The 27,811-nt window shown below is 38.5% G+C and overlaps 1 protein-coding gene across 4 annotated transcripts; it reads right to left on the bottom strand.

Annotated features, from left to right (window-relative positions):
- Positions 1-202: 202 nt before the first annotated feature.
- Positions 203-27,295, bottom strand: CHFR (checkpoint with forkhead and ring finger domains). 4 transcript variants are annotated; one of them, XM_049805647.1, is made up of 18 exons: positions 27,272-27,295; positions 26,482-26,626; positions 24,284-24,383; positions 16,397-16,506; positions 13,948-14,007; positions 13,582-13,794; positions 12,376-12,591; positions 11,599-11,755; positions 11,184-11,338; positions 10,441-10,603; positions 9,391-9,533; positions 8,262-8,381; positions 7,873-7,956; positions 7,082-7,152; positions 5,999-6,086; positions 5,720-5,827; positions 4,557-4,629; positions 203-2,240 (listed from the first exon to the last, which is right to left on the bottom strand). In XM_049805647.1, the coding sequence occupies exons 2-18, from the start codon at positions 26,612-26,614 to the stop codon at positions 2,198-2,200; spliced, it is 2,037 nt and encodes a 678-aa protein (XP_049661604.1). In that variant the 5' UTR covers positions 26,615-26,626; positions 27,272-27,295; the 3' UTR covers positions 203-2,197. The 4 variants fall into 4 exon arrangements, with proteins under 4 accessions (XP_049661604.1, XP_049661603.1, XP_049661605.1 ...); XM_049805646.1 differs by lacking the exon at positions 27,272-27,295 and adding an exon at positions 27,153-27,259; XM_049805648.1 differs by lacking the exon at positions 27,272-27,295 and having other exon boundaries at positions 12,376-12,543; positions 26,482-26,835.
- Between the last annotated feature and the right edge of the window lie 516 nt (positions 27,296-27,811).

The following is a 27,811-nucleotide window of genomic DNA, read 5'->3' as shown; positions in this document are numbered from 1 at the left end:
AGGAAGAGAGGTTTATAAAAGGAATTTGAAGAACCTCTACTGCACAGGTAGTTTAGATGTTAGGTACATGAGTTTTGTTGTTTGGAGTTTTTTCCCAATTTTTTTTCTTAAAGTCACGTAATACATCCCTATACAAACATAACTTGAGTAAGTGCAAGTGAGGTTGTACATAGTACTGTAGACACATTATTCTTGACCAACGAAAAAAAATTCAGCACAAGAGGCTTGAACACTAGCACAGTGACAAGTCTATGCTGAAAGCCCATCTGGGGTGTGGGAAGTGGTGAATGAGAATGCAAAGCACATTTCTGCATATAATGTGCAAAGGCTTGCTCTCCACAACTGCACTCAATTTGCTACATGCACAGCCAGAGATGAAAGTGAGATCAAAACCAGCTGGGAATGGTTGTCCTGAGAAGATACAATAACCATTAAAAAAAAATCTAAACATAAAATACAAATACAGAAGCAACAGAACATTGTTAATAATACTAAAAGACAGAAACACACTGTTGTTGTTAAAAGAAGTTTCAAGTATTATTCCAGATCCAATTTCAATCCTACTCACAGGAGAAAATGCCCAGAGATTAGGAAGAGAAGTCCACACCAAAGTATTTTTAATAACATATGGGCATGGTCAACAGACCCATCCTTGCGACAGCTATTTTAAAAAATAAAAATCTAAACAGAAATGCATCGTTCTAATTAGCATTCATATTAAGATGTGCATTACTGGAAATAGCTGTTTAATTCACTGACACCAGTAGACACGATGTGCTGCATCATTTGTGCTCCATTATATCACAAGATATTGTGTGTACACTTTTAACATCGAAGTATAAATCCTGCTCATAAAATAAGGCATACTTAAAAACAACATGGTATCTACAGAGGTAACGTTTGTATGCTTTCTTCTCATTCATTTTCACTCTTCTAGGTATGATGAAAAAGAAAAATTGGTCCCAGTTGAGGTTTGTCAACATTAGCTACCAGATTATGATGAAACAGATCAGATCATTTCAGTTGGTGGGGTGGGGGTGCTGGGATTAAGTTATTTTTTTTTTTTAAGAATGCTTAGGACATTTCCTGAATGAGCTCTGCAGAAGGCGTGAAAATAAACTCTATATTTTTTTTACGTCAGTGACACCAGTGTTCCCCTTCATCATCCCTATCCCTATCCAGAAATGCCTCCATATTGCTACAATTTGTCCAAACTGAATTATTTTCTGTAAGATTGTTCCTTCCAGTAAAGCTGCTATATTCTGTTTTAAATTATAGCTTTTTCTACATTTTCACCAGTGTATGCATGCTAAAGAACAGCTGCATGGCAGAGGTACATATTTAGCATACAGTATCAAACCAAAAAGAAATAAAAAAAAATGAACCAGTGTGTCCTACTGGCTGCTCTGTCAAAAGCACTGTTTGGTCTTCTGATATAAAACACTACAGAAGTAATATTAGCAGAAGTCTGTTCTGCTTCAAGTATTACCCCAACTTTAAATGTGATTTTCAAATTTTTGTGCAATCATTTTTGTAATTTAATGTGAATAAAAACATCAACATGACTAAACTAAAAAAAGAAACTGTACTACTTCCACTATAACACCGCACATATGGTAGAAGCTTTAAGTTGAAACGGCTGTTTAATGGACGGAATTATTTTTTTTTTTTTAAGTGAATAGCAACGTGGTTTCTAGCCCAAATGCAATGGGTAGCGACAAAATATCAGACTACCGCAAAATGCAGTTACAAATATACACTGACAATTTCCTTCTTAAATATTAATGGCTCTTGAAATATCCATCAGATACTTTTACAAAACTTTTCTATTTTAAGTCTAAGGATTTTTCTTAGTTTCTTCACAAGTAGTGCAAATACACTCCTTATTCTTAGGTCTTCCCAAGATATGGCTGGTTTTTGTGTATGTGATTTCTGTTTGTGTTCTTCACTGACGTGATACAGGGACACTGTAGTCATGAGGATGGAATGCAATGCTTTCTGGACTTTCTTGGAAAAAAAAAGTCTACCTTATTCATGTACAGCTGTAAAATTCTACAAATTAAAAAGTTCACATCAGATTACCTGATGCAAAAGTTATTGATTCCCTGCTATGGGGGAACTGAGAAGATCCCCTGAAACCTTAAACTGTACAAGCAGTGTAACAGGTTTTTGTCCTCTCTCTACGGACTACAAGTATTCAGTTCTTGAATCGTGTTTGTTCACAAATGTGATTGAATTTCCTGAAATAAAAAAAACAAAAACAGAGTTCTCAGAAGTCAGGGAACAAAAACAAGTCAGCATCTTTCACAGGGTATTTTAAATATTGAACAGTTTAAAGCAGAACATTAACACACCAACATACCTGTTTTTCAGAACCTGTTCAGATCATACTCTACTACCATGTTATCTGTAACAGGATTTTCAACATCTCTCCTGCCTAACCCATGTTAGTTTTACTATGCACACAGAAAACCTGTTATCAAAAGCATTCCTCTATACTTCTGCATACTTCAAATCCAGAAGGCAATTAAACCAGGAATCAGTGAATTAATTTTTCCCTGAAAACATTAGTAATTTTTAGTAGACAACATTATACAAGTCACTAGGAACTACAATTAACCAGGCTAATAATACATTTCAACATAAACATGTTCTTTCACTAGCTTAGAATCTTCTGGAAAGAAAAAGAAGCCTTTCTCATTCTGTATTATTTAGGTTTTATGGGAACGGCAAGCTTGTCTTCATGAGTTAAACAGATAACACAGTTTTACATGAGGCACTTCTTTCTACTTCTCAAAAACATCTCACTATTCATTCTTTGCTCTTCTCTTACTTGGGTTGTGTCCCCTGATATATATCTGAAACAGGAGCTCGGGTGTTAAGTGTGTATATACCTATACATGTGGAAGAGATGATGCAAGAGACCATGACTCTTCTCTCTCTTGCTGAATTGGATCAAAGATTAGAAAGAAACCTTGCTTGCATAACCAAACTACTTAGCAAAACAGTTTAGCTCATTTTAAAAAAAACATAACTGGATATCTAGGAGTGGTATGACAGGATTGTTTGCTTTTATAGATTTTAGGAACCAAGAGCAGCAGCCAGTAAAGTTCTAGGAACAGCTAATGCTTGAAAGGAAAACAAAAACAAAAAACCAACCAACCAAACAAAAAAACAAAAAGAAAAAAAGGAGAAGAAAAAAAAAAAAAAAAGGAAAAACCCTGAGTCATTTCTATTCTAGATGGAATTATCCACCACAATATGAACAAAGACGACTGGCAAGTACTTTGATACTGAATTAACTCTCTAACATTTCAAAACAAAATCTCCTCTGGGAACATAGACAGTCATGTAATGTGAAATTACAGATAGCAGTGGTACTTTGAATTACATCTGCAATTTAAATCCCAAATTATTTTTGAAAGTTATTTGGTAAAACCCTCTGAATTTGTAAGAGATTGGGAATGAATATTTTACAAGTCTTTCTTATGATCTGCTTGCCTGAGCTGTACAGACTGGTTATTTTCAACCCATAGTACCTGAAATATTAAAGGAATTATGCTAAGTGTGTATGTTCATTGCAGCATTAGAAAGATACTGCAGAATCTACTATTCATTAAAGCAATTTCTCAATAAGGGGTAACAGCTCCTGTATCTTAAATTGCACTGAGAATTTAAGAGAATTATTCATAAAGCAAGGATTTTTCTACCCTCCCTGGAACCAGTTAGGTTTTAGGCATATAATTTTTGTTTTGTTTTACAAGTCTTCAATATTTGTCTTAGCACACATGCATCTTTTTGTAAGAATGAAATTGCATTGGTTATCAGTGGCCTTGATTTTTTTAATCAAGGACCTTGATTTAATTTGGATGGACATTTGTCATGAACGACCAGATACCAGAAGTCTGTGTCCCCTAGACGTATTGAAACACTCGAAAAGTAGAGGGTTAATCTCTTTTCAGGCTCAGTATATTATTTTCACCATATGCCAGATTGCTTGGGTCAGAGGCTTAAGACCTAGAAACTCCTCAAAATCAGGAACTGCTAAGCCACACCAGGTTCCTAATGTTACACGTTCCAAACTTCTCTTGCTTCCTTTGTTGCAAATTATTTCCACCAATTTATCCCTTCAAAGTATGTTGCACTTCACTAGAAGAGTCTCTCGTAGTTTCAAACGGAAATTCCTCAGGGCTAATTATTGTATATACAGTAATTTTAAGAAGCACCCAGACATGAGCAAATGAGAAGCTGCTTCAGTGGGAGAAGAATAGGAATGAAGCAGGGAGTTGTGGGTGGAAAACAAGACTCAGGAAGTGTCAGCAATGGGTTACATCAACTTACAAGTGCTAGTGGCGCCTTTCTGACATGCACAAAAGGCTCATTTCAAAGTTGTGTTAAAAACAAAAATGACCCCCCCCCCCCCCCCCCCCAATTTTGCTTACACTGCAACAGTGTTACTCATGCAATTTCTGGCACTTCAAAGGTGGTTTTTTTGGTTGTTGTTGTTTTTTAAATAGAAACAAAACCCAAACCACTTTCTAAACTGTGTAACTTACATGGCATGATGTGCTTTGACCTGAGTTCGACAGTTGCGCCCCCAGTAGCAATCAGGACGTGATGTGACAGTCACTACAAAAAGAGCAAATGAAATGCTACATCTATTACAGCCGTCATTAAATAAGATGATGCAGATGATTAAGCCACTGCTAATGGTGGTTACTCATCAGAGCAGGCTTTGTAGAGAAACAAGACATGATTGGCAAGAAACGACTATAAACTATATTGGTTCACCTTTCTAGAAGCAAAGCAAACACTTCGTGAAGGACAAAAAATTCATTCTGAGTATTAGGCTCACGCTGACTTACTAAGAAAGAATTTGGTTCTCAGTGCTGTCAACTGAAATTTTACCACTTTGTTTAATGGAGATGGACTTTACAGTTTGAGGCACTGGGCAGATGTCTTTCATATATTTCCATATGAAAGAAAAATTTATTAATTTGGGTAGAGTTTGTTGGTTTTCCTCCACTTTTACATACTTTATAACTCAGCTATCCAGCAGGCCGTTGCAGTAAAATGAAAAGCAATACTAAGGAGGAACAAGGTAGACTGACTGTCTCTCATGCACAGCAGCAGAAGCAGAGTTCTCAACAGTTAAAGACAGGGAAGCTGTTGCTAACAACAGCAACTAGATGGACAAAAGTAATCTTTAAAAGTAGACTGTTGGAAGAGCTTCTGTTCCCAACAGATTTAGGATTGAAGGAAGCACAGTTGCTTGCATGCTATTTTATTCTAAAACTGTAAATGCAAACAGATTTAGAATTAATTTATGAAAACATTCTTGTTCCAAGTTGAGAGCTGGTAAAATGTGAAATTGTTCAAGTGGTGCATCATCTTATATATTTAAATGGGAAAAGAAGTTACATTACAGCAGCTAGTTTCTGTTGAGTATATTCTGGATTTTACTAAATTCCTCTTTTCACTATGCAGATATATTTATTCAAGAGATGAGAAATCACACTGAAAGAAAAGATTCCATTAGGGAGTCTGACAATAACTATATGCAAACTTAGCAGCTGACTAGTAAAGCAATCAGCATAAGACATTAGCCCAGCAAAGAGGTTTGCACTGGGCTACATGAAGGTGCTAAAAAAAACAAGGATAAAACTGACTTTAACTCTTTAAATGACTTTTCCCCCTTACTGTGTGAAGCAATCCCCACCTGGCAATTCAGCAACAGGAATATTCTGCCTGTACTGGTAGGCAAGTTCTCGAAAGCTGCGAAGGCCACAACAGTAGCAAAGCACTGTGTTCCCAGTAATTCTGTAATCTGGGGAGAAAAATCAGGTTGTACATAATGTCAGTGTAAGCCTTGAGAAATCAGATTTAACAAAAATGTCATGATGTCACTGGTTATATACACAGAACTTCAAACCTCTTGATAATATTACTGAGTTATATATAAACAAAGAGTTACACATGCACAAAAATGAATACATACCTGACAACATGAAAACTCCTCTTTGAAGAGCTAAGAGGCTTTCGTTTAACATATTTTTCCATGTCAGACCCCTGGATGCCAGGTAATCCTGAAAAGAGCAATTTAAGTGTTTAATATAGAAAAACCTCCAACATTAAAGAGTGACCAAGCCATTTACCCTGAAATATTTCCAAATCTAGATCTAACCACGTTTTCAAAATGGGTTGATGTTGATTACCACGTAAAAATTAAATATCTTTAACTTAATTAGCATGATACTTTCAGATCACCAATAAAATCTTCCACTCAGTATCTTTTTTTCAGAAGATCCACACTTTTGCCAAAAGAATGCAAATGGATTCATTTCAGTCACATTCTCATTTACCTTAAATCAAGATTTCATCCAGTTTACCTAATTTAGATAACCCTGTTATGGTATGGGCAAAATATTTTCCATATAACTTAGGGTGAAGTTTAACTTGTCTGTGAAAAAATATTTAACAAGCCTTGTTTTCCTGGGATATTTTTAGCAAATTATTTTTCTCTTAATTAATATTTTGGATGTTACACTTTAGACTGTAGAAACTGGCTTCCCTAACAAATACTTCATGCAAGTAAAATTCTTTTATGATTTAATAACCAAACGTATATGAATTCTACAGTGTGTCTATCAGTCATTTATACTCAAATTCAGAAGTTATGCCTAGAATTTTAGCCTTCTTGGCCCCTGTCAGACATACACATTGGAAAAATTAAACATCAGGATTGCACGAATGTGCTTTTTCTGTTGTTTTTGTTAATTTGGGTGGTATGGGAAGAGCTGATGCTAAATGGAATGCATCTCTTGATGCCCTCTTACACAGAGACTGAAAGAGCCAAATTATCACCTCAAAATACTTCTAATCTAGACACAGTAACTATAACTTTGGTCCAGCTGAACATTTAGGACTCATTAAATTTGCCTTTCAGAATCAGGTGTGGCAAGTGACACAATGCTGCCACTGTAACTGTTAGGCAGCACACCACTGTAATTTCACGTGTGAGTACACCTTAAACTTTGTATATTTATTATTATGCATCACACATAATGATTTTTGAACATACCTTTAGGATATCTGACTCGTAGTGGTTGTTATTTAGGACTCCATCTAAACACTTATCACCAAGATTTATTTCTAATCAGAACAAAAAGAAGAAAAGTTACAATTTCTTCCTCTAATCCCGTGGCCCTCATACATTTTCTAAAGGTTCTTCTATTTCCTGAAATCATGTGCACAGACTCACATGAGCACCAAGTATATGACTGCATTCAACATATGCTAAAGCATGTGATATATAGCTTCCAGTGGCAAAGACATTGAGAATTTACAATTTCACCTTTCATCCACAAACACTACTACTCATCTGCACAAATTAACAGTGCTACTAAAGCATATTCCATTAGCTTCAAACTCCAGCCAAGTCATTTCAACTGTTGTAATTTATTTTTAAAAAATGTCTAAAACCTTGAGTTTCAGAAGTCTGCATGTTTAAGAGGGTAAGATTCTTTCCTAATCAGTTAACATCAGATGTTCAGTGCTCTTGCGTTGATTTGTATGATTCTCTTCCTATGCTGAAATACAACATAATTCATTTTATACAGGAAACCACTGTGCTCAACAAGTGTAGTTTTCAAGCCCAATATGGTATGAAGACAAGAAGTTAAATCCCCCCAAAGTTAAAACACGTACCACTCAAGAATTTTTTGTTTGTGATGTGAGGACACAGCCTTTGTTTCCTTTTGCATGACTGCTACAAACTAATCTATTATATTTCTTAAATTACCTAAAGTTCAAGACAGACAGACATTATTGCAAAGTGAGCAGGCTCATAAGAAACAGATTATTCCACAATACCACAGAATGGTGCCAAACAGCCAAAACATGCCATCCGAGTGCAGCCCCAGTATAAGTGACAGAAGGGTTGCAGACAAACTGTACCTGTAAAATAACAAAGAAAACCCCTGTAAAGACCCGCACACAACAAAACTCAACAGTTATTGTTCCTATAAATCAATAAATATAGAGCTCTGATAAACTTGGTTAAAAAAGGTACAGCTTTCTCATTTAAAATATATTCTATAGAGGAATAATAAATTTTATAAAGGAAGATTCTTTCATGTTGTCACTACAAAAGTCAGATAAAGAATATTCAAATAAAGAACACTCTTCAAAGTAAACTTAAGCTTAATCAAAAATAAGGAGAGATTTAGTTCTGTAGCCAAGACTAAAAAAAAAGTACACACATTGCTGAGGAGCAACATGAGGATTCTGTTCACGCTCTGCTCTTCGGTCAGGCATTGGCTGAAAACAGCAGGTGCATATTACATGACTTCCTTGAGCAGGACACACATATTCCTGGACAGCTAGATGAGTTAAAAACAGGAAAAAAGAGGACAAACTGAACAATGTACACAATTGCAATCTGGACTAGGAATCTTAGTGAATTTTAGCAACATAAAAATCTGAAAGCAACAAGCAGGCAATATCATTTTTATAAAGATTCTATAAAAGAGCAGAAAAATGCCACTCAGACTTCTAAACTACATAGGTGTCCTGGTTTTGACTGGGATAGAGTTAATTTTCTTTCTAGTAGCTGGTATATTGCTACGTTTTGGATTCAGCATGAGAATAATGTTGACTACACGCTGATGTTTTCAGTTGTTGCCAACTAGTGTTTAGACTAGGTCAAGGATTTTTCAGCTTCTCATGCCCAGCCAGCAAGAAGGCTGGAGGGGCACAAAAAGCTGAGAGGGGACACAGCCAGGGCACCTGACCCCAACTGGCCAAAGTGGTATTCCATACCATGTGATGTCATGTCCAGCATATAAACTGGAGGGAGTTGGCCTGCGGGGGACCGCTGCTCAGGAACTAACTGGGCATTGGTGAGCAAGTGGTGAGCAACCATATTGTGCATCACTTGTTTTGTATATTCCAATCCTTTTATTATTATTGTCATTTTATTATTGTTATTATTATCATTATTAGTGTCTTCCTTTCTGTTCTATTAAGCTGTTCTTATCTCAACCCATGAGTTTTACCTTTTTCCTTCCGATTCCCTCCCCCATCCTACTGGGTGCAGGGGGAAGTAAGTAAGTGGCTGCACGGTGCTTAGTTGTTGGCTGGGGTTAAACCATGACAGTAGGTGTGTAAAGTATTTCAATATGTAGAACAGTTTAAGAACTATCAACCATCAGTAATCTATTTTAGACAACCACAGAAAAACCATGGTCAAATCTCATGGTACTTGCAGACACCTATGTGAAGTGGTGTTACTTTCGCAGTACTGCAAGAGTGAGCTTGCTTAGTTCATAACGAATGTATGAGTTGTAGTATTTTAGTATCACACTACTGAGAAGATTTCGTGACGCTGACCTGCAGGGAAGTTGGCAGATGTAGATGGCGCATCTCCCAGTGCTTGCATTCCTCCCGCTTCTGTCTCTTGGCCTGTGCCAGGCAGAGTTGGAACAGAGTGTCTTCGATACCCTGGGCACTGTCTGCATACTATATACGGTTGACTGAAAGAATAAAATAAGGTCATAGGAAATCACATCCAAAAAATGCAAATATAACTCATATCCCTATGCTAGACAGCGTTGGTCATACTTTCAAAGTTTAAATTTGGAATTTCTTCATCCAGTAACATATGGAAGTTTACATAGCTTGGTACCTCACAGCTGTGAAGACTGCTGTGGTTGTAACAGATAAAAACTTTGTATTTCATAGTATTCCTCAAGCAGTTAAAAAAAAAAAAAAAAGAAAAACAGAGCAGTGAGACTGGAAGTGAAATGAACAAGAAAGAGAGGAACAAAGCTGGAACAATTATCTACATGAAGAATTCTCGTGTTCCCCTCTAGACAAACAGCAAAAAACGTTTGCTGTTGGAAATAAAAAGGAGATACTTTGGTTCCTGGGAATCCCTAGGTCAAGCGTCAGCTGCTTCAGTACCATATACCTGGTGAAAGCAACATTCCAGACACATAAGCAAGCACAATCATTGCAGCTGCACTCATAGGGTCATGGACTGCTTTATCTCCTGAGAATAGGTTAGCCAAAAACTTATTTTCTCTAAAGCAACAGTCAATTTGTAACTGGAAAAGGTAATTTCACATATCTCACATGAAGCTGTTGCACAATTCAGGGTAGAACTGTTGGTCATAAACTGAATCTTGCTGGACTTCTAGGAAGTTCTAATTTTAAATACTTTGTGCTGACTGCTCAGGGTTCAGTAGGATGGCCAGTAGAATTGCAACGATAATTACTGGTAAGCATGAACTTACCTGAAAACAAAAATAATATTCATTCTAGCAATGATCATGGAAACACTATCAGCAATAACAGCGTTTGTGAAACTAGCTCATTTTGTGGGTTTGTGCATTCAAACATAAGTAAATCTAATTCAGCGCACAACTTAAATAGACATACCTGATATCTGAAGATTCACTATCTACATCTGACAATTCCAATAAATCTTCAGAACTTCCTTCCTCGTCTGAAAAAGATCTCCGCACCTTAGGTTGCAACATGTCTTGAGTAATTTTGTTTCTAGCATCCATGCTACGTACATCATCTTCATTACGACATTTATCTGGTATGAGAACCAAATTCAAATTTCAAGAGAAAAGAACACCTCACATCCCTTATCCCAACCCTACTTTATTAACACACTTATGATTATTGTGTTTTCATTTCCATAAAACTTATTTTGGATAACAAAGCTCTAGAAGATCTTAGTTAAATTCCCCTATCTGTTAATGGAAGTGTAGTATCAGGCAACTTAAGTTCTATTTTCAAGAGGCCATGGTCAAAGTTAATTAAATCTATATTCAAATATATTTTTCAGAAGTAGCAAAATTTAGGTGGCCTAATCAGCCAGTGTGCCCTATTTGATAAAACTGATATCCTTCTCATGATTAAGTAGCAAAATAAAATTAAGAATTCTTAGCATACTCAGTATTAAATCATCTTCAATTCTCACCCAGTATTTTAAATATTACAACAAGTTATCATGTCATAGTAAATGAACTTGTTTTCTTACAGCCATCTCAGAGAAAACAGCAGACTAAAACATACATAGAAATTCAACAGACAGCAGTTTGTGCATCCATCAATTATGCAGCTAACCTGTGAAATACATCAGATTCTGTTACACACACTATTGAACTTGCCTGGATGCTGAATCAGATAAGCTTCAACCAAGTTGTTCAATATGTGATTTTTACAAATACGTTCTACTGGACAGCGACAAGTTGGACATAGAGAAGATCTTTCCATCCATCCTGAGTAGCAGGCAGCACAAAAAGTATGCATACAAGGCTGCAAGCTGGAAAACATAAACATGAAAACAATTAAAGAAATGCAGTCAAAACACCAATCTTTCATTTTTCAGATACATTCATAACATGCAAAAAACTGTTTAGCGTTGATTTGACTATATAGACTGGAGAGGGGGGGGAGGGGGGGGAAGCAACGGGACTCAGAAGGGCTTATGAAAACCCTAAATATCCTAGCCTCCTCAAACAGTTGTCACTGAACTTCTTATATTATTACCACATGAATACAGCTTTTGTCAATCATACATACCTTACACAGTCATGCAACAGTTCTTGGCAGATAATGCAAGTTAACGTTTCTTCCATCTTATCCGGTTTCACATTTGATGTTTTTGCATCTTCAGAGCCAATTTTAATTATACATTCACTTGGAGCTGCTGGTGAAAGATTTGGACAAGCATCTTCATCTACAAAGACAGAAGATTCCACAGTATGTATTTTTTGAAGCTTTTTAAAATTTATTTTTATTTCAGTGTTAAAAAAAAAAGACCTGAATGATATACACTGATTCACTGTTTACTGGCAATGGTCCCATTAAAGGTTCTTGCTTTACACATAACAGCTTCTCATACTGAAGACATTATTTCCACTGGACCAGAAATCAAGTCAATAAGAAGCAAGAAACAAATTGAAGGACTGATGACAGCTGACCTGACTCAGTTTGGGGGGGGGGGGGGGGGGGGGGTCTAGGGGGGGTGTGCAGAATGAGAGGCGAGTTCTGCTTTTCTTATTTAATACAATACTAAAACATAAAATAACATTGTGAGGAGGAAAAAGTTACCTATCCTCTACTAACATAACCTTTCAAGACCTTCTAGGTTTGATATGTGCGCATTTTGAATTTATTTCATATTAATAAAGAAAAATAGGCACAGATCTTTATGTTTCTGTTAATCTCACTAGGCTTCTATGAAAAATGGACTTAGCTTTAAGTTTCTAATTAGGTTTTTTAAACTAACTTTCAACAATAGCATTAAAATAAAACAGTGCAGGGTAGGTTGCACAATACTGTAGTAAGTATACTAGCCTCCTTTTAGTTTCTTCTTAGCAGGTTCCAAACCTTCCTCCTCCCCTGTTCTTTGAGAATCTGATTCTGCTTTTTCTTTGTCAGTGATTTCTGAAGTGATTGCAGAAGTTTCAGTATTCACATCCAGCTTTTCATGTTCATCATGCAGTGCTCTTAGACACACAGATTCTAAGACGGGGAAAGCAGGCACAGGAGTGAAAACTAAGGATTGTGATCCTGCAAAATAAAACCAGAAATAATGAACGCAGCTACATACAGATATGGGACATGTGAAAACAAAAGGCACTCAAACACTGATGATGCACACACATCAATCCAAACATCTGAATAGGAAAAAGTGGAGCAAAAAAGCAATGTCTGCATAACTACACTAAATGCATTCTGAGCCAATCTGAATAATTGGAAGACCTGGGGGAGAAACAAGCTATTAGTTGTGTAACACTACTTAAAATCCCCATTCCTCTTTAAATTGTAGAGTATTTATTCATAAGACTATTATCCACACCAGGTCTTCCTGACAAAGATGCCAGGCAGATGATTTATGCAATATTGATTATACAGGTCAGGATCACAGCGGAGGGCAAAGCTTTGTTTTCATATGAGCATGTTTTAAAAGTCCCAATAAACTGCTGACAAATGCCATTTGCTAGATAGCCATTCTTGCTCCAGTTCTATTTTAAGAGTTATGCAACATTGTGGCATTACACTTGCCAACATAATGCCAACATACTAGACTAGGCATCCATGTGGTATATTCTGGCCTTAGAGCTCTAGGCAAGGGAAAGGGGACTGGTGATTGGCAGCAGTAACAATGACAATTAGAGAAGTTTCTCTGAGTGACTGCATGAGCAGAAGCACTCCCATCTACTGACTTTGTTATATGAGCCACATAGATTTGGTAAGTTTTCATCAGTGCTCCACTACAAAACTGTACTGGAAAGATAGAACAGTTTGGGATTTACGTGCATTTTCTGCCTCTCTGAGCAGAAGCAATTCTCACAGTTGCCTTACTCATCCACCAGGATTTACCCTGCTTGCTTATAAAGCGAAAGTTAAAATGCACGTATTCACCTGGTATTTTCACTAGAACTTTACAAAGCACATGCTAAAGACCCAGATAGGGGTAAGATATGAATCTGTTAAAATTCAAAACTGGAGTAACAGTTGATGGGATATCAAACTTTAAATACTTGACATAATTCTTACCAGATGTAGAAGGATTATCCTTCTCAACAGATGCAGACTCAATAAAAGAGGTAGAAGAAGCATTAAAGAGGTTAGATGTAGAAGTAGATGGCTGTGGTTCCTCATAGCAAGACTGAGTAGCTGATGGTGATGAGGTAATCTGGGTCTCATCATTACTTCTTCCTGTACTTGAGGTATCTTTGGTCACATGGCATTGGTTTTCTACATTAACTTCTACAGTTGGAAGGGGGAAAAGGAAAGAGAAAGATCTGTGTGACAGTCACCACACCATGGTTTCAAAATTCCAAGGAATCAGACGCTTGAGAGGGGGTTACATTAGTCATTGGAGCTTAGCTCCTCTTCATGGATCTTGAATTACTTCCTTACCTACTGGTTCTTGAGTTGCATCATGTTTTGTGTATAAGGATTCATAAAGATAAGCAACGTCTGAAAGGTTAAAAAATATTGATCAGAATCTTTAAACAAAAATTCTCTAACCTTAATCCCACATAAACAACTTCTATTCACAAGTGGCTGCTTCCCCAAAGTGTCTGACAATTGAAGAGGCAAATGAAGGGTCACCTCTACAGTACAATGTTAATACTCCTACTTAGGAGGCAATTAGGAACAGCACAGCAAGATCTTTTCTTCTCAAGAAACCAGGCAGAGCAGCTTTTGTGTGACGTTTAACTTGTGCTAGCCATGGAACCAGAGGCTTGATTATTTCTTAAGCCTAAAATCTGCTCTGTGTCAAAACAAACTATTTTCACTGATACTTGAAGGAAAGTTCTTCAAAGAAGCTTATTATTTCTGAGCTCATTTCTCAACTTCTTCAATCAATTTTATTTCATTTCTTTGTGAGATGCATGAACTCTCAAAAGTAAAGATTAAGACATGCCACAAGTATCTATTAATAAAACCAACTGGATAATATCCCTTTCTTCTCCATCTTACTTCAACATAATATAGTTCCTTGCTTCCCTAACTTGGTACTTTTTCTCATCTCCAGCCACCTAGAAGCAAATAAGACTCTCTTAGTTTGTGGCAACCCTTTTTCTGATCAAAAGTTACATTATTGACTCCTCCAGAACTACTCAGAATGGCCAAATAGGCATGCCAAATCTAAATTCTCTGTCTTTGAAGATAGAGAAGCTGAAAAAGCAAAAATGGAGGCTTGGTAATACAAATAGTTGTTAACCCAAACAGAAACCAGTGATTCAGTTCATTACAAAGTACCTGGAACATTCATGTAAGTGAATTCTTCCGAGTAGCATCAACTGCAATAGTGCCATCTTAGAAAGGATTTGTGAGATAAACAAGCCACACAGACAAATATAGCTTATCACTGCTTCTTGTACTGTTTAGATCAGACAGCATAAATCTGTCTGATCTGTCTGTATATAAGTTAATAGCAAGTTCATAAAGGAAGAATTTCAGTAGTTTGTATGTATCTAGAATTTTTTAGATTAACAGTTCATATGTTTATTACTGTATGAAAACTGTAAATAGTCTTGTGTTTTTACATTAAATATCATGCTGTAAATGTATCTAACACTACATCCTTCCATCTCCCAGTACATCCAATTGTCTTCACAATAACAAGGAAGCTTATGACCATACAAAGTCTGTCTGTTCACCTTAAAGTTCCACTTCAGAGTTATCAAATACAGTAATGAGAACTAACATTTAAAATGCCTTTTTCATCTAAAGTCTTTTCCAGAAAGTGAGTGCTCTCTGCTAAAATTTAAATATTACACATTTCACACCTAAAAGAAGAATTGCATGCTAGTGGGCAGAGTAGTTGGCAGGGCCACAACAATACATATGTAAAAACAGAGCTTGCCCATTCCCTCTCTCCCCCCCATTTATCAAAGTTGAACCCATCTGTTATTTCATAATAATGAGCAATTAAATTCTTTCTGTAAATCTTTTCAGTCAGCATTGGATTTAATGATCCTGTATAACTGAATGAAATGAAATGGTATGAAATAAAAAGGTATGAAATGAAAATTCTGCTGCCTCAATAATTATAATCTCCCGAATAATTTATGAACATCTTTAAGACAGATGACAACACAGATCATTCATGAAATCTTTTTAAATTTTGTTCCATTGCAAAACCTGAGCATTTACACCCAAACCTCGGTCCCTGACTTCTACCCAGTTAACACATGAAAGAACATTACTTCCTGCCCAACAATAGCTTGGCTTATTTAAAAAACTTTGAGAAAGGACCTTTATTAATTAAAAAACCAAAACAAACCTCCCAATTATGTTATTTCAATTGCATCAACCTAAAAAGAATTATAGGCATGTGAGGCATGGTTCTTCTTTAAGACCACACAAATATTTTACCAATTTTACTAATTCTACTTGCACTATAGGGCTTTCCCCACCTCCCCCCAATTTTGCCTCTTCCCTCTTTAAAACAAAGAAACCCAACCCAAAACAAAACAAAAAAGCTTTTACAGCCTTTCCTTCTAGTGCCAAAAATTGCTTCAATGTGATATATAAAGTATCACTAACTATCCCAGCAATTTGACTTCTAAAAGAAGCATTGTGCATGTGATCAGGACCCCATTAGTTACCATTCCAAGCACTAGTTCTTTCAAAACTACTTCTAGGCACATTTCATTTTCAGACAGTAGCTCAGACTTGTGCCTGTAAAAACTGACACATCCATGACCTCTTCCATAGACACTTGTTTTTAAACATTAGCAAGTTATTTGTCTTAAAATTGAATAATTCTGGTTTAATTGTACTGATATTTCTTTTCTCTCATGACTCAAAAAAATGACTAAGCATGCTATTTAAAAAAAAAATACCATTTACTTACTGTTCTCTGGCTCATTTTTTCTGTAAACAACATAGATCACATCCCCAGTCTGTAAAGGGTATGTCTGCTTCTTCACGACTTTCAGTTTATTAATTACTGTTCCATTAGTACTGTAAAGAGAAAGAAAAGATAACTTAGCATAAATGTTTTCATAATTACATAGGAGAAGGAAGAGAAAACACTAGATACTTTTAATGAAGAAAAACTACTGGCTTTCAAAAAAAAAGTAAGCCAGGATTAAAAAAAAAAAAAAAAAGTCCATAAACAAATAAAAAATTTCTCCCAAAGACAGAAATACAGAGCTACTAGGACTTCAAAGCTCATTTGCAGCTACTGGTAAAGAGACAGTAGCTGACAAACAGAGAGACAGACAAAAGTTCCCTGACATTTGGCCAATGTCTCAACATAATTAGATAATTGTTTCTCTACAATAATCTCCACCCTTTAAGTATAAACCAGGAAAGGACAATAGGACTCCTATTCAAAAAGTTCTAGCTTATGTTTTCCAATTAACACTGGGAATCTCCTAAGAAATTCTGCGACAAAGGAACTTTCCCTGTAGTCAGGGATGCCATGGGGCATTAAATTTTTCTCCCCTCTTGCTTCAAACAGTAAAAACCTTAAAATTCTGAGGTTACTTAGACTGTTAGCAACTCAAAAGCAAGAAGTTAGTAAGGTGGAAAAAGTTATACGTAATTAAAAGATGAGTTGGAATGAATTATTTTGATATTGATAAAAACTCCAGGACTCACAGAAGAAGTTAAATTTGGGAAGAGGTAGATGCAGAGCATTGCTGATTAATGGAAGTACCTCCTTCACTATGGGTGGTATTTTACACACAAGCTATTAGTGTTTTATAACCAAGTCAAGTTATTCAAGTACTGAATAATTCCAGCTCAGTTGCAATAAGCCTCTTTCAGGGCTGCAGCATTCCAGAAATTTAGACTTCTGCCATTCAAAATCTCAGCGATTAGTACCAAACATGAACAGAAAATCTGCTTTTTCCCCTCAGCAGAGCAAGCTGCTGCCTGAAATAACAGCAAACCTCTGCTGCCACCTCCTGGAGGCCACTACTTGTGCCCAGGACACAACACAGACTTCCTCAAACAGACCAGTTTCTCTCTAGAGGAGAGGGATGGTTATTTAGAAATAAGCACATTCCCTTCTCATTATTTTTCTTTTAAAAAGCAACGTGGAAAAATCTCTTGTCATGTAGTAACATGAACAGAGAAAGAAAACTAGAACTTCGTACTGTTGACCTTTTTGGACACAAAGTCAAAAGCATTACATTAGAAAGTCAAAAGGAAAAGCAAGCCCTTTTGAATCCCTACAGCACGTCTTGATCAAGGTACCAGTTCTTGCTCTTACCTCTGCAGATGCTTTCACTATCTACATGGTTGAATCAACTAATCCAACATAAATAAGATACAAAAAAATAAAAATGCTACTTTAAACATCAAGAAACAAACAAAAATCTTTGGGTCACATTGATATTTGCTCTATTAAAGAATCTTCAAGCTTCTCCTATAAGCAAGAAAACTATTTTAACCTTGCCTTTTTACCTCAGGCATACAGATGTTGACTAGCTTGAAAGACATAAGCATCAAAGAACCAGAACAGAGACATCACTAAAAGAATGCCAAAGTTTAGCAGTTAAGAGGAAAAAAGAATTTTAGTCAGCCTGTTAGAAACTATACTAATTTTAAATTTAACATTCATGCTAGTGATAATATATTAAAAAGATTATGTCGAAGCACAAATCGCTCCTCCTTCAATTGTCAAAGAAACAGTAAAGCTGACAGCAATCCCCGAGACATAGGAAAGAAACATCAAATTTGACCTCCTTTGTTTTCCAGAAGGCAAAACAAAGCATGCATTTCTCATCTGCTCTAAGTGTTTCAGACCTTCTTTTGTAATAAAACAGCTAAACTCAAATAACAAGAATTGTCTCTTACTGAGGTTTAGCTTCTACAGCCAATTCCTAGTCCCAATATTTCACTAAACATAAGGAAAAAATGTCACAACAATGTATTTTATGAAGTTGCTCTGTCATGACTGCCAAGTTCCGAGATGGTTATGAGGGACAATAACTCTAGTGAGGTATTCTTGGGGCAGCAGGGAATCATCACACATCTAGTAACCGCTCATGGTTGGTCTCATAAGGCAAGCTGCAGAAATAGCTACCCAAGACCCTAATTGTCAAATTGACTACAAACAGCCAAATCTTTTCAGTTCTCCACAGTTATACAGACTTCAATGAGAGCTGACTAATGAATTATTTGGCATCCATGGACCCAAATGAAGTAGGAATAAACTGATACCACTTAACACAGAAAACCATAAGCTTTTCTTAAATACATTAGCAAACTGAAGTAGTTGTATTTATATCTCAGCTAATAATCAAAGGTAAAAAAAATAAAAAATAAAAAAAATCCAGCTACCCCAGATAATTGTATTAGTCTTTCATTTCCAGGTTCAGGCTTTAGCATGAGGCATTTAACAGATATGGTGCCATATCGGATTAATGTTGTGGGTATTTTCTAACCAAACACACATGATAAATCATTACATTTGTACATTCCTCCGATGTTTCAAATGAAAGTAAGGTCCCCATATAATAAGCAGAAAGTACAACGAGAATCCCAAATATGAAGGCTATTCATTAGGACTTAATATTGAATCGATACCAACTGGCTGTATAATTTTTGAGATGGAGAAGAAAAATGGTACTATCAGATGTAAATTGTCTTTGTGTAACAATGCCACAAAAGGTCCCAATGTCACTTTTCTAAAGAGTAGAAGGAAAAAAGTCAGGCCTTGACTCAATTCCAATGTGGTTGATGACTCTACAATTTGATTAATGAACTATACATTACCTTTACTTCCCGATCCCAACTGTTGTGCAGAATTGATGTGAACAGCTACATTTCACTCAGAACAGGCTTACTTTTGAAGTAGGTCAATGATCTATGTGTTGTAAGATACTTTGGTATCCTCCCAAGAAAAATGCAAGTCTGTTACTTTTTAGTAATTACTAGCATCCATCCAGGAGAAGAATGTAATTTATGGTATAGCTTCTGGGTTCGCAGTTTTAATAGTTATCTGCTATTTAAATGCATATTATCCTAAACACACTGTAAACTGAAATGAGCTTTGAATTCTATTTAGTTGCAGAATCCCTTCTGTACTGTATCATTCTCCATTCCTCTAACGTTCACAGAAATAGTTTTGACTGGTAGGGTGAGGAGAATTTAGTAGCAGGAAGGACACCAGCGGCAACTTAAGATCAACCTCTGATTTACCCACAGAAAGGGAATATCTGCTTGCCTGTCACATGAGTATCAGCCTTGTGCAAATAGTTTCCTGCTCTGAAACATCACTTACTACTTAGAATCCTTAAAAAAAATTTTCCTAGAAGACAAGAAGAAGAGGTCTTTAAAAAAATTACTATAGTTGCCTTTAAAATTTCTTTTTCAAAATGGAAAATCTTACAATTGCTTTTACTTAGGGCAAGCCAAATACTGCCTCCACTGTGTTAGGTCAGCTTGTATAATTTGTTTTCTTTCAAGCAGTATAAAGCAACTAGTGCATGGTGTGGAAAATAAAGCAGAAACATACCCCAAAAAAGGGTGAGACTGTGAATATTTTATTGTACTATTTGCTAACTCTTGGCTTTTGTTACTTCCAAATTTCTGTTTACTCAATAATTTTGAGCTCTCTACACATTTTCTTTCACCTGAAAATTTATGGTAACTCTTTCCAAAGTAGATCCAAGAACTCATTATGCTACCAGGGAGATAAAAACCAGTGTTGGCTGCCTACATACATTTGATGGTATTCCTTGGTTTAGCTACAATACAGAAACAAAGTCCACTCAGTTCAACTGTCCCACACTAGCTGCCTCCTTCAATGCATTCCTCTTCACCAGAAAAATCTGAGCTTGACCACAGCAATGTTTCCAAACTATTTTCCACTTCAGAGAAGAAAAAGCTGACACCGCAGTATTTTTCTGAGACTCAGTAATACCAACTCAAACATTCAGAAATCTTCTTCTTTCAGCCTGCTTGATTTTTTAGAGCTCATCTGATATTCAGCACAAACATTGGAAGACCCAGAAGAACAGATAATCTTCTGCAAGTAGTCATATCAACCTGTTTAGCCTCTCAATTCAGCAAAAGGTAGCCACACTTCATACCCACTCACAGGCAAGCAGAACACATAAAGGATCCCATATTTTTTTGTTAGATACATAGAAGTTGTCCTGGTTTTGGCTGGGATAGAGTTAATTTTCTTTCTAGTAGCTGGTATAGCATTAATGTTTTGGATTCAGTATGAGAATGTTGATAACACACTGATGTTTTCAGTTGTTGCCAAGTACTGTTCAGACTAAGTCAAGGATTTTTCAGCTTCTCATGCCCCAGCAGCAAGAAGGCTGGAGGGGCACAAGAAGCTGAGAGGGGACACAGCCAGGGCACCTGACCCCAACTGGCCAAAGTGGTATTCCATACCATGTGATGTCATGCCCAGTATATAAACTGGGGGGGGAAGTTGACCTGGGGGGGGGGGGGATCGCTGCTCAGGAACTACATGGGCATTGGTTGGCGAGTGGTGAGCAATTGCATTGTGCATCATTTGTTTTGTATATTCCAATCCTTTTATTATTACTGTAATTTCATTATTGTTATTATTATAATTATTAGCTTCTTCCTTCCTGTTCTATTAAGCTGTTCTTATCTCAACCCACAAGTTTTACCTTTTTCCTTCCGATTCTCTCCCCCAGCCTACTGGGTGCAGGGGGAGTGAGCAAGCGGCTGTGTGGTACTTAGTTGCTGGTTGGGCTTAAACCACGATGAAGTGTAACATGCATAAGCAGCTAATTGGTAGTACTCCATAGGTGCAGCCTTTCTATTACACTACCATTGTAAGAGGCCCCACCTTTTCATGAATATATCACATAGAAAATTAACTTTATTTTGGCTTTGCTAGTTTTCTGCTGGTTGCACCTTCTGCCTTGAGGGGGGGGTGTAGGAAGAAAAAAAAAAAAAAAGCAGCTATTTTTCTCCATCATTCACAGTTTCTTTAGCTTGTATTATCATGACCTTGGTGTAAACCAATTCTACCAGCTACATGCGACTGAAACTAGGGACGGTTTCTCAAGCTTCTATTTATAGCTATGCTCCAAGACTGCCACGATAGGCAAACATGGCCTTATTTGCTGTTTGAAACGTCTTGAAATTTGAGATAACATTGGAGAATGACAATTATAAGCCACTTCCTAGACATCCTAGCCAGGCCTGATATTTTTCCCTAAAATTCAGCATTCTATCCCACAGCTTCTGGGAGTATAAGCCCTCCAGGGATATATCCAAGGACCTATCCTGGTTATTTTTTCTAGCTACAACCTAGAAGTAGAGAGGAAATAAACCCTCATCAAGCTTGCAGATGACACCAAAGCAGGGGCAGAGCTGGGCTGCCATTTGGAGGCACTTAGGCAGGCTAGAGGAATGGGCTGACAGGATCATGACATTCAACAAGGACAAACCTTAAGTCCTGCACCTGAGATGGAATAACCACCTGCAACAGTACAGGCTACAGACCAGCCAGTGAGGGTTGTTGTGTATCTTATGACTAAGCATAACATCATACCCCTTGGACTTATGCCTAGGCTTGTCAGCAGCATGCCCTGGCAGCGATGAAGGCCTACAGCACACTTGGCTGTATTAACAGGGATGTAGTCAGAAAGTCAAGTGAAGTGATTATTATTCCCCTTTACTTGGAACTCATTAGTCCACATCTAAAATATTACATCTAGTTTTGGGCCACCTAGTATAAGGAAGGTCTTCATAAACTAGAGCAAGTCCAGCAGATAGCCACTGACATGGCCAGAGGGATGGGGCACAAGACCTACGAGCTAAGGGGCTAGGGAAACTAGGCTTATTTTGCCTGGGAGAAGAAGGTTTGCTGAGCAGGGGACCTTATAGCAGCTTTCCAGCACCTATGAGGAAGTTACCAAAAAGACAGAGACAGGTTCTTTACTGAGGTGACAAAGGTCATAAATTGAAACAAGGAAGATTCAAATGGATGCAAGGAAAAAAAAAAAAACCAAAAAAAACCAAACCCAAAACACTGTGAGGATAATTAAGGTCTGGAATAAGAGCCCCAAGAGGCTACAGAATCTCTGTCCTTGCAGGTTTTCAAGACCTGACTAGAGAAAGCCTAAACAATCTAGTCCAAATTCAGTGGTCTATGCCCATCTTTGACAGAGTTTGAACTAAGTGACCTCCTGAGGTCTCTTCCAACCTGAATAATTCTGTATGTTCTGTTTAACTTGAGGAAATAAAATAAATGTATAGGCCATGTAAATATCTGGAAGCGAGTTCCTCACCCTGAAAAAGACTCCTTTTAATATCAACATAGCTACTAATTGATCAAGAGGCAGAAAAGTAGCAGAGGTGCAAAAATTCTGCTGAAAGAAAATCATCAACTAAAGCTCATACATTCTGCCAGTGCTCCCAAAAAATATGCGTGCAATTCAATTAGACAGTTCAAAGGTTTTTCCGAATATTCTTGGAGGTTTTTTTGTCAAAAGCTCAGCAGGTATTTGATACTAACCCTGAGCTACCAGAACCATATATTTAATTGCATTCTGGTATTTTGGAACAGGGATTCGGCATGATACCCTTCAATACCTCAAACATGAAATTTCCTCTTTATGTATGTACATCAATATATTTTGAAGTGTCTTCTTTGCGTTTGGGCAAAATGCCTTCCAGACATGAAAAATGGGGGGAGCAGGCAGAAAAGTATTATTTGTTTCTTTACTGAGTGCAATAACCTGGCAGAAAAAGAACGTGGTTTACAGAAGCATTTTAAAATGTCACAGAGCTCTTGAAATGTAATAAACTAGAAGCTTATGGCAATCTTAGACAAAAAATCCTGTCAAAAATGAAGCAGATGAAAATTTGAAGAGGGTTACAATCTCCTCCTAAGAAACACCCTTCCATTCAAATTCCTATCTCAAATTTTATACAGGAAACCAGAAAACAAACTAAAATCCATTGGAAACTGCCTACAACCCCTGCAGTGCTATTTGTACTCCCACAGTAGTCTTAGAAAATAGTCTCACCAGTATAGCAAGTTCACTGGCCTTCAGTATATGAAGACGTATGTAATTAACTTTATATGCTAAAAGTAGTTCCACTAAATTAGCTTAGCTTTTTAACAGTAGTTCCAGTGAAGTATGTGCTAATACCTTTCTACATTAAGGGCTTTAGTTCTCACACCCCTGATTTAATACAGAAACACCCAGAAAAGAAAATAATCATTCTGATTAAACAAAAAACCCCAAAATGAAATATCAATAGTAGAAATCTAGCAAGCATCTTTTATTATTAAATTAGATTGAATAGGCTCTAATCTCCATCTGACATGCCCACCACAACTGCTAGATTACTACAGTACTTATGCGCTACAGACCATGGATATTTTGAATACCAGAAAGATGTCTAACAAGTACAGATTTTTACTCCACATCTATTTTATGCTTTGAGATCATTACTGCAGGTATTTTCTTCCCTACACCAGTGCCTGAAATGAGGCACACTCAGGCTTAGAGCTTTTAAGAATGCTGGCATCACTTTTTTCATAAGTCTAAAGAAATATGCTACAGAACTATTACATCAACAGTATATTTCATCCAGTAGACTATGAATTCCTCTGTAGAGAAAAAAATATTTAGAAAGAGCCAAAAAAAAACCCAAACCTAGATTAAAAGCAGGAAAAAAAAGACACAAAAAATAGAAGGATTTACTATTGATGCCTCAAGCAATACACAAGATTTTACTTCACAGACTAAAAGGAAGGGTAGAAGTTCACAGAAGAACAAACCTTGTATCTTCCAATGACACTTGACCAGATTCTTCATCCACTATGATTTTACAGTGATCTCCAGACACCAACTTGTTGCCAGGGAAAGATAAGTCACAACCTTAAAAAGAAAGCAGATTTTCCAGTGTGCTTAAAAATACACATTACACAGACAGATCAGCATTCTGCATGGCTATAAATGCACAACAAACTGACTCATGTACATCTGCAATAGTTCAAAACTTCTACTGGCATATAGGCAGCAACACTGCCTAGTATGTGATACATAAATTCAAGCAGTGAGATAGCCCCATGTGCCGATATAAGCTTATTTCAACCATTTCAAGATGTTTTAGTACCCTTTCCCCCCGCCAGTCCTAGCCCTTACAGATGAAAATCAAATCACAATTACTCTGTTCTAAAGTGGGACATAGATAAATTCATACATATTAGAAGTGTTCGATCTAAATTCTAGAGGCATACATCACAGAGCACCCAGCTCTTTTTCCACATCATTGTAACACTGTTTCACATTGGATTTAACTTCTGCTTTATTCTGCTATATTGGGGGGAAGTAGTAAGAACCAACAGCTGATAAATAAAAGAGTATCACTGTTCTATGTTGAAGGGGTTTTTTTTGTGTTTTTAAATAGGGAAATTTTCCTCGTCTCTGTTGACAGAACCATTATGTTAATAAAACTGAAGGAAGATTAAAAATCCAGGACTAAGATTTAGGGATATACAGGAGAAGTGTAATGACAAAGTTACCGTGATAAAAAACTTCCTACCTACAACTCCAGGGCTCTGAGCAAATCTAGTATTTTTACTTCACTTTAACATCGAATGTTCAAGACAATGCTCAAGGTTCCCCACTACCTTCTCTCACAAATGACTCAAAGTACTTGCTTACACAAAAGTTATAATTAACAAACATGATTCACTTCCATCTATTCACGCTGTGGGTGCGCTGTATCTCAGCCTGCAAGAACAACGTATCCAGAAGAAAAGTAGTAGCCACAACACATACTGGGGACAGTTTATCACCAGTCTACTCCTAATATTCAAGGAACAATCAACAGCTACAGAATTAACCGTTGCCACACAACTTGTAATGCTAGGAAGCCCACTGAAAGCGAGTGGAGTAAATTTTGTTCAGGAGCATGCCACCATTTCCATTCTATTCTACAGAGTTAGACTTTCACATGGGAGCAGGAAGGACAAAATGCTCTAACAAGCATTTCTAATGTTCCTGAAGATGTTCTAAGTAATGTTTATTACACAAAGCTTAGTATTCTTGTAACCACTCACTTTATTTATCTACTAGCGAACAGTTATGGAAGCAATAGAACATGCAAAAATTCATCCTTTTTTCTGCAAGACAACCCTCAACTAGACCTCAGTTTTAAGAATTTACCTACAGCTTAGATAATGAGAAACAATCTAAATGTGTATTACCAAATGTAAATAGACAAAGCATTTTTTCCTACAATACATTATCTTAATTTCTCATAGAGCTATAGCATCTGATGTTTGTTCGAGACTATTTACAGAATGCGACTGGGCAGTCAAATAGCTTGAACTGATGAACAGGAAACTGAAAATTAGTGCTGTCAGGGCAGAGTAAAAAAAATTAAAACACTGCAATGATTGTTTTAAATACAGTAAGCATGAAATCCTTTAAAATAAAGGCAAGTAGTAAAAGCCCTGGACTCTGGGACTAAAGCTTTCAAATCCACCCTCAGAGAAACTTTCAGTACTAGTTGGCAATCTTTATATGGCCAGAAGAATTAAGGGCTTTTATGTGGGCGTTTTCTTTTCTATGAAGCACAAGCATTTTGCATTGCAGTTCCAACTTATTTTAACCACAGAAACAAAACGAGAACGTAAACAGGACGGATACACAGAAACCCTTCTGAGTCAACAATCGTTTTTTCTTATTTGTACAACCTGCCATAGACCACCTAAAAGGCATATTCGCTTTCAAACGTGCGCAAGTCCCAAGTCGGTAAAAAAGAAAAGGTCAGCGCAAAACTTCCTCTTCACACAGAGCCAAGTGGTAAATTAGGAATAAGGGACCGCCTGGCAAGCACCTCCAACAGTTGAAAGCACTAAACCCAACTAGATTCGGTCCACCTTCCGATGTTTTAAAGGCCAGGAGGGGGGATCGCTGCTGTGCCCCGAACACCGCCCCACGCCAGCGCAGCGTGTCCCTGTCCCACCTTTCTTCCGACCAATTGTCCATTCTCTTTTCAGCAGCAAGACGTGCGGCTCTGCCTCATCAGCACCCAGCCGGATCAGCTTCCCCCAGGGCTGCTGCTGCTGGCTCTGCTCGCCTCCCTCCGAGTGCTCCATTTGGATTCACATCTGGCAAAAACAAACAAAGCGAACCCCAACCCCACCATCACACAGCACCCGGGGGGGGGGGGGGAAGGGGGGGAGAGGGCTCGCTCGGGGCTGCCAGCCCCCTCCCCTCCCGGGTGCCGGGCCCTGCGCGCCCGCAGCCCCTCACACCCCCGGGGGCTCCCCCGGCCCCTGCCCTGCCCGCTTCCTTTTGTGTGGAGTTGGAAAGCCCTCCCCCTAGGCCACTCGCCCCCCCCCTCCCGCAGCCAGCCCACCCCCTTCCCTGCGCCCCCCACCCCGCAGGGCCGCTCCCCGCCTGAGGGGAATCGGGCTGGAGGGGGGGGACGGGGGACGGACGACGGCCTCCCTCCGCTCACTTCTCTCCCCAACTTTCCGCCCCCAGCGGGCCCCGCTCCCCCGGCGGAGAGGGGCGGCGAGGGGAGGGCAGGGGGTGCCGCGCCCCCCGCTCTCCCCCCTCCCCCCCCCCCCCCGGCCGCCTCCGCCCGCCCCCTCCGGCCCGGCGCCCCCTCCCCTCGGCGCCAGCCCTTACACCCAGTCCCGCGGCCGAGGCGGCTCCTGTCAACAGACATTGCCACCATCAGCTGATCAGGGCTGGGCAGGGCCAGGCCTGCCATTGGAGGCGGCGCACGGCGGCCATCGAGGACGCACCGGGGGGAGAGGCGGGCCTTCCGGCGCCCACCACCGAGCCGGGCGAGCTAGAGCGGCGCACTTCCCGGCGAGGCCGCGCCGCGCCGCCGTCCGTAGGGAAAAGAAGGGCGATAGCGAGGCGCGGGCAGCGGAGGCGCCTGGGCCGACATCTTGGGTGTGGGCAGGCTCGCAAGCGGGACAAGGCGCCCGCCGCCATCTTTGTGGCGGGCGGATCGAGCGCCTCGCAGAGCCGGCGGCCGGCTGAGCTCGTCTAATCGGTCACGTAGCCGCGAAAAATAGTAGTTGTAGTTTAACTCTTCGATGTTGAAGAGTTACTGGTTTGCCAGCAGCGGCTAAATAAAAAACATACTTGCTGTCCCAGGGACACGCTTTAGAAAGAAAGTTCACGCTGAGGCAGGGTCAGCGCCCGTTGACGGGGGTTCGCGCCTGGAGGGGCAGCCCCAGTTTTAATCGGGAGACTCCTACAAACCAAAACCTGCACGTACCGGGGACAAAAGTAAGCAGCGGGGCTTTCTGCACCATAAGAATCATCACTTTGCT

This window comes from Accipiter gentilis, chromosome 7 (assembly GCF_929443795.1).
Source record: "Accipiter gentilis chromosome 7, bAccGen1.1, whole genome shotgun sequence".
Lineage (NCBI taxonomy): Eukaryota > Metazoa > Chordata > Aves > Accipitriformes > Accipitridae > Astur > Astur gentilis.
Note: the sequence above shows the minus strand (reverse complement) of the source record. Positions and strands in the feature narration are given on the sequence as shown.

Excerpts from the sequence above, each read along its gene's own strand:
- CHFR (XM_049805647.1), bottom strand. The coding sequence starts at position 26,614 with ATGGAGCACTCGGAGGGAGGCGAGCAGAGCCAGCAGCAGCAGCCCTGG. Across the intron at positions 6,087-7,081 it reads ACGAGTCAGATATCCTAAAG|GATTACCTGGCATCCAGGGG; the intron begins GTATGTTCAAAA and ends TGCTCTTTTCAG. Across the intron at positions 2,241-4,556 it reads GTCAAAGCACATCATGCCAT|GAAATTCAATCACATTTGTG; the intron begins GTAAGTTACACA and ends TTTTTATTTCAG.